At 39.3% G+C, this 12,169-nt stretch overlaps 1 protein-coding gene across 4 annotated transcripts in view; it reads left to right on the forward strand.

Moving 5' to 3' along the window:
• DOCK4 (dedicator of cytokinesis 4) overlaps window positions 1-12,169 on the forward strand; it is a 481,885-nt gene that overhangs the window by 344,856 nt on the left and 124,860 nt on the right. For all 4 annotated transcript variants that reach the window (XM_061414091.1, XM_061414095.1, XM_061414093.1 and 1 more), the window contains exons 24-25: window positions 1,414-1,541; window positions 4,572-4,706. In XM_061414091.1, the coding sequence (XP_061270075.1) occupies window positions 1,414-1,541; window positions 4,572-4,706 (263 nt within the window). The remainder of the gene's footprint in view (window positions 1-1,413; window positions 1,542-4,571; window positions 4,707-12,169) is intronic.

The raw sequence follows: 12,169 nt of genomic DNA on the forward strand, positions 1-12,169 counted from the left end.
TACTGTATGTGTGTTATGCTAAAATTTTATAAGAATTTTTGCATCTATGTTGATGAGAGATAGCAAATCTGTAGTTTTGTCTTAAAATGTCTTTGACTGATTTTGGCATAGATAATACTGGCCTCATAAAATGAGTTAATTGTATTTCCTGTTCTATTTTCTGGGAGGATTTACGTAGACTTGATATGCTTTCTTCTACGTATTGCCTCATAGAACTCATAGAAGCCATCTGGGTCTGGAATTTTCCTTGTATGCTCCTAATAGCAAGTTGAGTTTCTTTAATAGGTATAGAGTTATTTAGCTTATCCATTTTCCCTTGAATGAGTGAGGTGGGATTATAGCTTATACAAGCTGTCTATAAGACATATGGATTTTTATAAACCAAAATTAATTCATTTGAATTGTTTCACAGATGACATCTTTTAGAAAACCAAGCAAGGTAGGCTAGGGTATTTGCAAGTGGGCACATCCTATAAATAAAATTCCCATTATGGGCCCAAGATAGGCAATAATTTTGTGTTCATGACATCACATTGAAAAATAAACCTTCAGGACAATAGGCATATTCACTGTTATGTTTTCAAAATATTGGGATATATACTGCATATAAGTCAATTTTTAGATTACTTATCACCTTACTATTTCAAATACTTATGACAAATTAGAGATCAAAAATATGAAAAAATATTCAAGAAAAGTAGAAGATAGTTTAAGATATTCATGACATGAATGTAGTCAAAGTTCCAGACAGAGAGAAGAACTAGCAGTAGCAGGAAGGAAATAATACTAGAAATAATTCAAGGCAAGTTCCCAGAACTAAAGGGCATGAGTTTATAGATTTTAAGAGCCACGACAAAGTATATGATCATAAAGTTTTGAATTTCAAGGAATTCCTGAAAACTTTCAGAAAGAAAAACAAAAATAAAACAAAAATCTGATCATGGAGAAAGGGTTGGAAATCAGAATAGCAGGAAATGAAAAGTGTTAATTTAGCCAGAAATTGTGATATAACTCTCTTAAGAGGCTGAAGAGAAGAAAAAGAGAAACAAAACAAAACACTAAAAACTAAAAAACAAAACAAAAAACTAAATTCTCATCTACCATAACAGAAGTGAGTCGATGATCCATCTCAATGAAAAGTCTGGAGATAGCAAGAAAAGCATGCTATTTAGGTATTTGGTAGTAAAAACAAACAAACAAACAAAAAAAACCTGTTTCAATAAAAGAGTGAAAGGCCAGTAGTCATGGGTTGGAGAAGCGACTACTGTTTTTCAGTATTAACTTTGTAGAATGAGTACTTTTCTAACTATATGTGTTAATAATTTAGCAATTAAAATTAAAGAGTAGATAAGGATTTGCACGAGGTTTGCGTGGGCCTGTTAAATGTGACACTAATACTTCTCCTCCCTCCAGATTCCCGGTACATTCTCTTACCTGTCGTGTTACATCACCTCCACATGCACTTGCAAGAGCAGAAGGACCTGATCATGTGTGCACGGATCCTTAGCAACGTATTTTGTCTCATCAAGAAAAATAGCTCAGTAAGTAAACACAGGTCATAGGATATAGTGCCCATCAGATGGCTTCTGGAAAGAAAATGTTAAGTCTTCTGAGAAAGCACACCAAAGAATCATCCTTTGAGACTCTCGCTTTCATGTCCATCTATGTTGGACTTTTTACTTTTCTTCTAAAGGAATTTTTTTTTAACCTTGTTGGATGGCTGTAGCCCCAAATAACCTGCGTGTCTTAAACTTGTATTTCAAGAAAGAACTGAATACCCAATGACAAAAATTAGAAATCTCACAGCCTCCCACATGTGTCTTTAATCTTGATAAATCCTCTGTGGCAAGAATAAATTATTGCTTGCAAAGACAGTCTGTTTGGGCCCATTCAGTGAAAGACTGGATGATGATGGTCAGAGCTTGGCCACAGGCCTTGGGCCAAGCCCTGTGCAGATAGTGAAAGCTAAAGAGAGGTCCAGGGGCCTGGTGGTATCTTGCACCACAACCATTACTAATCACTCCATTGTCATGGCTCTAGGAATTCCTGTCAATGTTCCTGACTCTTGAGGAATTGCAGTTTGTATTAGACGATGCAGTGTCAACAGAGAAAAATTGCATGCTTGCTTATAAATGGGGGTAACCCCCTGCATGCTCATGGTTCAGAGGTCTGGTGTGAAGTCCATGTGCGAAGGATGTCCTAGTTTAGTTCCATCAGTTTGCATCTGTTTACTATGCAGCCTCATCCGTAACAACGTTTACAAAGCAGGATTGGCAGTGAATGTTGGGATGCCTGTTTCTCTGCCTCCCACTTACTAGCATGCTATCGTTTCCCCATTTTCCTTCCCTTGGAGTTATGATCACCTTCTGAAGAGCTCTGCAGTCAGCTGGCATGTGCTCCCAGTAGAAGTCTTGGACATAGGACTCCAGTACTGTGGGAACAGTTGTTGTTGTTTAGTTGCTAAATCATGTCTTTGTGACCCCATGGACTGCAGCACACCAGGCTCCTCTGTCCTTCACCATCGACCGGAGTTTGCTCAGACTCATGTCTATTGAGTCAGTGATGCTTATCTAACAGTCTCATCCTCTGTCACCCCCTTCTCCTCCTGCCTTCGATCTTTCCCAGCATCAGGGTCTTTTCCAGTGAGTCAGCTCTTTGCATCAGGTGGCCAAAGTATTGGAGCTTCAGCTTCAACTTTAGTCCTTCCAATGAGTATTCAGGGTTGATTTCCTTTAGGTTGACTAGTTTGATCTCCTTGCTGTCCAAAGGACTCTCAAGAGTCTTCTTCAGCACCACATTTCAAAAGCATTGGTTCTTTGGTGGGAACAGAGTTGGCCCTTGAGAGAAAAAGGCCAGAAACTCTGTGTCTGAAAGTATGGTGTGAGATACCTGCATAGGAGGGACCATTGGTTTTTACACACCCAGTTCATTAAAGTACAGCTATACCGTGCCTAGTGAGAATGCTTTTGCTAACTCTCATTGCTGAGAGTGAGAAGTAAGTTTTAAAGGTTACTGCAGAAAACCAAAAATGTCAGGTGTTAGTAGAGATGATTTTTTTCCCCTCCTATTTCATTGTTGAAGTTTTGGTCAATTTTTGCACTTATCTGATAAGGAAGTCAGAGCAGAAACTCTGTTCTGGGGGGAAATCTTTAGTAGTTTTCTTTCCAGTATAAGAAAGTTGATCATAAAATCCCAGCCAAAAGGGTCCTTCAAACTCATATTTTCTAAAAGTTTTCTTTGCAAAAGTAATCTTCTTGCTACACAAGGCATTTGTCATCATGGTCCTTTGTCTGGTGCAGGTGTAATAAGAACTCAAATCCAGTACCTTTAGTCAGTGCAGAAAATTTTGCTCTCTCTCAAGTTCTGGGGCTTAGATAGTATTCATTTTGCTTTGGGAGAGCAGTCCCACCACAGCCCCTGACATTAAGTCCAGTCTGTAACTAGCATCATTCATTTAGACTGAATGCTGTTTGCTAATCTTTACATTCATGGGAAATAGATGTGGAAACAGTGTCAGACTTTATTTTGGGGGCTCCCAAATCACTGCAGATGGTGATTGCAGCCATGAAATTAAAAGACACTTAATCCTTGAAAGGAAAGTTATGACCAACCTAGATAGCATATTCAAAAGCACAGACATTACTTTGCCAACAAAGGTCCATCTAGTCAAGGCTATGGTTTTTCCAGTGGTCATGTATGGATGTGAGAGTTGGACTGTGAAGAAAGCTGAGCACCAAAGAATTGATGCTTTTGAACTGTGGTGTTGGAGAAGACTCTTGAGAGTCCCTTGGACTGCAAGGAGATCCAACCAGTCCATTCTAAAGATCAGTCCTGGGTGTTCTTTGGAAGGAATGATGCTAAAGCTGAAACTCCAGTACTTTGGCCACCTCATGCGAACAGTTGACTTATTGAAAAAGACTGATGCTGGGAGGGATTGGGGGCAGGAGGAGAAGGGGACAACAGAGGATGAGATGGCTGGATGGCATCACCGACCTGATGGACGTGAGTTTGAGTGAACTCCAGGAGTTGGTGATGGACAGGGAGGCCTGGCGTGCTGCAATTAATGGGGTTGCAGAGTCGGACACGACTGAGCGACTGAACTGAACTGAAAAATCACTTTATAGGAATAGTCATTTACACTTAGGAGTTTTGGAAAATGACCCATGCAGCTCCGGTGATGAGAAGAGTAAATGTAAACACAATCTGAAATCAAAAGATTACAAACTCTTAAAACCAAAAGGGATGTTTAGTGAACTGTCAGGCCCAGAGAGGCAAACTTAACTCACAGAGAGACACACACCATGTTAGTGGCATAGCTGGTGTTCTGAATTAGTTTGGGGTATGTTCCAGACCATCACCCCATCTTTTTACTTGCATCCCAGGTTCCCACTGCACTGCGAAGTCACATACTCTTGGGTAAAGTGTTAACATCTCCGTGCATTTTGTTTTCTATGAAAGGTCATTCACTTAGATAAATTAGGAGAGGTCCAGGACTGACGAGCTCCAGTCCTTTGTTAGGACTCTTATTTTAGGCCACAATTTCCTGAGCACATTATTTCTTTTTCCTTTAGGAAAAATCTGTGCTGGAGGAAATAGATGTGATAGTGGCCAGCCTGCTGGACATCCTGCTGAGAACCATCTTGGAGATCACCAGTCGTCCGCAGCCATCTGGCTCCACCATGAGGCTTCAGTTCCAGGATGTCACGGTGAGGCCATGGCGCAAAACTGCAGAGTTGTGCTTGTTAAAACCTCAGTTGCTTTGAGGGTGGGTTGCTGTAAGAATCTGGGGAATCTGAACTTGGGAGATGATCTGTGTTCATTTCAAATGTATGTAAGTTTACCTTCGTTTTACCAGGGGATGGGAATAAGATGCATATTTGTTAAAAGATCTTGGATTAAGATATTTGTAATTGCAGAAAGCCCAAATTGGCCCAGTTTCCCCCCCCCACCATTTTGCCAAATTCAAGTTAATCTGTGGCTCTATATACTCAGTCTCATTGATAACTATCCATTCTCTTTTCATTCATCAAATTGCTTGAGAAAGTTAGAACATTGAAACAGGCCAATAGCAGTCAAGGGTCCTAAGGTTTGATTGTGAATTTTTCTGTATGGCTAGTAAGGATCTTTGGAGAAGGCAATGGCACCCCATTCCAGTACTCCTGCCTGTAAAATCACATGGACGGAGGAGCCTGGTAGGCTGCAGTCCATGGGGTTGCTAAGAGTCGGACATGACTAAGCGACTTCACTTTCACTTTTCACTTTCATGCATTGGAGAAGGAAATGGCAACCCACTCCAGTGTTCTTGCCTGGAGAACCCCAGGGACAGGTGGGCTGCCATCTCTGGAGTCGCACAGAGTCGGACATGACTGAAGGGACTTAGCAGCAGTAGCAGTAAGGATCTTAATTTGGTGGCAGGTTGGTGGGGGAGGTCAGTTTCCTCAGCTATAAATTGTGGAAGTTTGACTTGGTGATTTTGAGATATCTTCAAGCTCCACTATTTTATGAATTTAATGTAGCATGAGTTATAAATATTAAGCCATAATTTATGTGATAGTTTATTTGTATATATATTTATATATGTGTGTGTAGAGAGAGAGAGATATAGATGGATGGATGGGTACATAAATTTTCACATTTGAAACTCACATTCAGTTGACCAGTGTGGGCTTTTTTTTTTTTTTTTAAGGTCTGATTCAGAACATTCTTCTAAATACCACTTGCAGAAATGGCAGTAGATGTTATAGTTTTCATGGTTATTAACCAAAATGTCAGCCTTTTGCTATTATTTTTACAAATTGTGCACTATAGAACCACTATCATAAGAATGTTTGCCTAGCTCCTGATGAAGATAATATTTTTTTTCTTTTACTTAAAGAAATAAAGGATTTCCCAGGTGTCTCAGTAGTAAAAATCCCACCTGCCAATCCAGGAGGTGCAGGTTCGATTCCTGGGTCAGGAAGATCCCCTGGAGGAGGAAACGGCAACCCATTGCAGTATTCTTGTCTGGGAAGTCCCATGGACAGAGTGGGGTACAGACCATGGTGTCACAAAAGAGTTGGGCAGGACTTAGGGACTAAACAACAAACAACAACAAAAAAGAAAGCCCACGCTGGCTGTCCTGCCAGGGTTGAATGCCTTAAGGATGGCCATTTTGTATTGCATCTTATTTTCTCTGCTTTCAGAGCTGAGATTTACCTGGTTCTTCCTGCCAAGCTCTGGGTTTGGGAAGTAAAGTTACTCAACTTCTTTTAACAAACAAAGGTTAAAGATTATATGAAAAAACTTCCTAATATATGTAATAGTTGTACTGCCTTATTAAAGAAAAGAAGAATAAGCTATTAATTTCATGTGTAAAATGCCACCTACCTCATAGGGTTAGCTTTGTGTATTTGGCAACTCTTTTGTCTATAGTAAATGCTCAAAGCATGTTTTTTCTTAAAACCACTGGAGATCATTATGGGTTTGAAAGTTTGCGGGAGTTTGTTTTGAATTTTTTTGTTGTCTTCTCATGTTTTTCTGAAATTTTTATTTTGTGATAATTTGAGTCACATGCAGTTGTGAAAAATAATACAGATATTCCATGTTCCTTTTATCCAGTTTCCCTAATGGTAACGTCTTTCAGAACTATAGCACAGTATCACAACTAGGATATCGACAGTAATGCAGTCAAGATGCAGAATATTCCACCACCCCAAGAATCCCCTATCTTGCCCTTTTATAGCCAAACTCAATTCTCTCCCATCTTCACCTCCTTCTTAAGCCTGTCAACCGCAAAATTTGTTCTCCTTTTCTTGTTATTTTGTCATTTTAAGAATGCTGTACTTGAGTCACTTTGCTGTACAACAGAGAATTGGTACAACATTGTAAATTGACTATGATTTTTAAAAAAATTTTGAAAAGAATGTTATACAAGTAGAACCATACAGTACATAACTTTTGTGATTGGCTTTTTTTCTTTTAACTCAGCTTAATCCTCTAGAAATTCATCCAGGTCAATGTGTATGTGTATATATACATATATATAAATATATATATCTGTTCCTTTTTCTTACTCAGTAGTTTTCATGGTGTGGATGTGCTATAGATATGCTATACCGAAAGCCATCTTGGTTGTTTCCAGAATTTGGCTGTTACTAACAAAGCTACTATAGACATTTGCATGCAAGTTTTTATATAAGCATATTTCTTCATTTCTCTAGGATAAATACTCCCAGGAGTATGGTTGCTGGATTGTATGGTAGTAACCTATTTTGGTTTTTAATAAATGGCCTTACCTATTTCCATAATGGGTGTATAACTTTACATTCTCATATATGCTGTGTATAATGAATGACCCAATTTCTCAGAACCTCATAAGCATTTAGTGTTGTCACTTTGGGGAATGGGGAAGGATGGGGACACTCTGATAGGTGGGTAGTGGTATCTTATCATGGTTTTGACTTGCATTTCCCTAATGATTAATGAGGCCAAACATCTTTTCACATACTTTTTTGCCATCTATATATTGCTTTCAGTGGAATGTCTTTTTATGTCTTTTCTCCTTTTTCTAATTGGATTGCTGTCCTTGGTTGAATATGTCATTTAAAATTTTTTATCCCACTCTGTAGCTTGTTTTTTCATCGTTTTAACAGGGTCTTTTTGTTGTAGAGCAAAAGTTTTTAATTTTGATGAAGTCCAGTTTATCAGTTTTTCCTTTGATGGATCATGCTTTTGATGTCAAGTTTAAGAACTCTTTTTGTCTAGCCCTGTATTATGAAGGTTATCTCCTAGGTTTTTTTCTCTTTTGCTAAAAGTATTATAGTTTTATATGTCACATTAAACTCTGTGAACCATTTTGAGTTGATTTTTATATTCATTGTGTCAGATAATTTTAACATCTCTATTATCTCAGTGTTGACATCTCTTGTCGTTTTTCATTCAGTTTGAGATCTTCTTGGATTTTTGTATGATGAGTGATCTTCAGTTGAAATCTGGACATTTTTGTATTATAAGACTCTGGATCTTATTTAAACCTTCTGTTTCACATGGCTTTATGTGACACTACTTAGCAAGGAAAGGGTTAGGATGCCAACTCATGATGGGCAGTTGGAGGCAGAAATCCAGGCTCCTTACCTTGGCTTCACTGACACAGAAGAGTCACCATGAAAATACCTGCCCCCTGTTTGACTCTCCATTCTGGAGACAGATGTTGGGGTATCCCATCACAGCCTTGTAAACAGGGAAATCTGGACTCCCCATTTGGCTCTTGCAGGTTTGAAAACAGCCAGATTTTTGTGATGTTGAGCTACAGGAGAAGTGACTGCTAAAAGTTTTGTCTTGTTAAACTTACCCTTTCCTGGTGCTTTGGCTTAAGAGAGCAGGCTTTCTGGGAGATGCTGAGCAGAGGCGAGGGTAGCGGGGGTAGTTAGGTAGATTGTTACAATTACTGTTATTTCAAGGAGGCCAGCTTCTTCAACTCCAGGAGCAGGATATAGGAGGCAAAAAGAAAACCCAGAGAACACAGCACCCTGTCCTTTCTTGGGTCTGAGGTCTCTAGCAGGCCTGTTCTCTTTCCACTTTCCAGAGTCATCTTGTTTGTTTTATATATAATGGAGGGGTTTTTGTTGTACTTGGCAGATGGAATTGGGAAAAGCATATATACTCCAGCTTCCCCAAAGCAGAAGAAAGTCTCCTTCATTTTGGTTTTGCTGGTGACATTTCAACTGCTTCCTGGCAATACAGCTCCAACACAGTCCTAAAATTATAATAGCCGAGCAAACAAAATCACAGGAAATGCTCCATGTGGTCAAAGACTGCCCAAGATCAAAAGCTAAAACTCTTTGTCAAACTGCTTTGTATCTATCAACAGGGTTGAAGCTGTCAAATTTTTCTGGGCCATACATGACCTGTAGGTCTTCACAGCATAATGCTGTAGTTTAGTTGCTCAGTTGTTTCCGACTCTTTGCAACCCCTTGGACTGTAGCCCTCTAGGCTCCTCTGTGCATAGGATTTTCCCAGCAAGAATACTGGAGTGGGTTGCCACTTCCTCCTCCAGGGGATCTTCCCCACCCAGGGATCGAACCTGTGTCTCCTCCTTGGCGGGTGCATTATTTACCAGTGAGTCACCGGGGAAGTCCTCACAGTATAATAATCAGTGCACATTAAGAGACTTGAGAAAGCAGTGAGTGATGCTCATGGGTGGGTTTGGGCAGACAAGGGGTTTGTCCGGTTTGCTACAATTTTAGGAAAATCACATAAAGTGAAACCCTTCCCACACGTAGCTGTTTTGTGGCCCTTGCCATGTACCAAACCAAACTCTGGGTATGTGGGATGAAGTTTGCAAGAAATATGCACTTAAATAGTTTGGTATCTTGGATTTTATAGATTTTATGCTTCAAGATAGTTTTTTTTTTTTTTTTTCGAATCCCCAAGCAGACCTGGTCTGAATCCTACTCTGTCCTTTGATTAGCTGTGCATGCTCTGGGCAAACTTCTGTTTAATTGCCTTTAAAATAGAGAAAGTAATTGTACTTATCTCAACGTGAGTTTGAGGGTTTCATCAAATCTATAGAAGTGTTTAAGCACTATCAGTACATGTTAGCCATTAGTAATTGTGGTAGCAACACCAGTCCATAATATTATTATTATTGTAGAAGTAATACCTATGTTGTTGTTGTTATTGAATGAATCAAGTTCGGCTGCTTCCCGTTTACAAGATCAATTACACATTCACAAATGGTAGAAAAGAAAGATGCCTTTAATCAAAATGCCAGCCATCTGGGGAGATGGTGAACTCAGCATTCCCCAAAACCACCTCCAAAGATTCTGCTCAGCAACAAAAGCTTTTAAAAGAAACAAGGAAGTAACCTCAGTTCATCATGGAGATAGGGTGTCAGAATCACCGCCATTCTTCAACTGTGTGCAGACTTGTCCAACCCTTGTGATCATCCTCTAGATGTTATCTTGTTCATACAGTTCGATCACACATTTTGTTCAGATTACTGAAGGGAAAGCTAGAGAAGAGATCTGGTCATGTGTTCATTACTTATTCTTCATTTCTACTTCTTTGATCTACAGAAAGAATGGACAAGTTAGGCAAAGTATTGTGTGATTAAAAGATTTGAAAGCTGTGTTGGGCTGGGGATGAGTAGAACATGAGGGTGCCTGGTTTAAAAGTTAGTTATAGTGTATCTTTGCTAAAGTGACAAGGAAAAGGGGCTTCCTGCTGAAGGCAGTTTCCTATAAGAGCTGCTTTATTGTTGTTTATTATTGCTGTTTAGTTGCTAAGTCGTGTCCAACTCTTGACCCAACGGACTGTAGCCCTCCAGGTCCTCTGTCCTTGGGATTTCCCAGGCAAGAATACCGTAATGGGTTGCTGTTTTCTTCTCCAGGGGATTTTCCTGGCCCAGGGATTGAACCTGCATCTACTGCACTGGCAGGCAGATTTTTACTGCTGAGCCACCAGGAAAGCCCCTAAAAGAGCTACTTACTTTTTAACTAATTCTAAGGTGAGAAATAGGTCCTGATCATTGGCAAGGTTATTTCTCTGGGCACTGAAGACCTAATTTCTTCCTCTTTCTGAATTAGAGAACAGGCTCTCTGAATAGGGAGTTTTTCCATGGCAGTCCTACCCTGAGCACCTTTCTGTCTTTACAGAAAAAGTGCCCACTATAAGTGGACATGCTGTGGGTAAAAGCTGGGCCCACCGTGTATCATGGTGACGTGTTTCAGCTCTCTGTAAGTGCCACATCTGTCACCCTGTCTCCTGGTAACACCAACAGGGCGACTGGCTTCCACTCCTGTCACGATTCCAGATAACAGTAGCCTTATTTTTACCATCTAAATGGGTTGTACTTCTTGTTCTTCTACCAACTGCTGTTTAAGCTTTAAAATACTCTCACTAGTTGAGGGGAGTTGGGGGAGGGTAGAGCACCATTGTAATCAGTTCCTTTCAAACGTCTCGTTGTACATGGAAGCAGACTTTATAAAGAGGCATATATGGCCATTTATTCACCCCCACAACTATTGGACTCCAGAGTTCCTTCCAGTTGGTAAATGCATCTGTGTACATAGTTCTGTTCAGCACCATTTATAGTGAGGGTGACTCAGTTCAGCAGGAGCCATGTCTAAGACATAGCTCTACATTTGTCTAAAGTTTTTGTGTGCTATGGACTGTGTTTGAGGGAAGAAGAAGACAGAATTCTATAAGGGGGAATTCTGGGGGAAATTTGGGTATATATAATGGAAGGTTTCTTGAAGACCTTATAGCCATCTACTAACCTTATTCTCAGGTATTGGTGGAAATGGCCATTATACTCAATCTAGTTGTAATATGCATGCAACCACTGTGGCATGGAGTTCTTGCTAAAGGTGATTTGTACTTAAATTCCAACATTAATATGAATTGAACCTTGGCCGACAGTAATTTTTTATTTTTAACAAATTATGAGTCTACAGCTTTCATGCAGACACTTAAAGTCTCTTAAAATTACAGGTGAAAAATATGTCAGTGAAATATTGGACATCTCGGCCTTTTAACAGGGTTAAATGTTCCTAAACTGATGAAGTGAATAAATAAAATGACATTGTAAGGTAGATATTGGAATTGACAACATGTCTTAAATGTGCCAGGATGAGAGATTAGCATGACAAGTTGTTTGCACTGGGCCTAAACCAGATATGACAGAGATAAATAGTCAATAATATGGATTCAGAGAGAGATTCTCTTAGTACAGTGACTGTAAAGATTTAATGAAAATCTTCTCATTTTTGAGTAATTTTTATGATTTACTAAAATCATTAAAAATAATGTCACTTAAGATATATCACTATTCATAGACAGAATATATGTTGAAATAAATAGTCTAAGAATGTTAATCTCGTAGATTACATTGGAGATACATTGGAGATAGTGTGGTTAAGATGTAGAAAAACCGAAGATGAAAAATTGAATGCATTTCAACTAACTAGATTTGTGTTTTCAGGTTGAGACATAAGAGCAGCTAAAAAGTGCAGAGTATATAACAAAGTAATATATTGAGCTTAGAGGGTATTTCTGCTAGCCCATACTGGTGAGCTCTTAAATATTTGTCCTAAAAAGTGTGCAGAAATATTAATTTGTCATATCTGTGTGTTGCAAATTATTATACACATGCAAGGAGTCAACTTGCATCTCTTGGTACTGTGTGTGT

The sequence above is a fragment of the Bos javanicus genome, chromosome 4 (genome assembly GCF_032452875.1).
Source record: "Bos javanicus breed banteng chromosome 4, ARS-OSU_banteng_1.0, whole genome shotgun sequence".
NCBI lineage: Eukaryota > Metazoa > Chordata > Mammalia > Artiodactyla > Bovidae > Bos > Bos javanicus.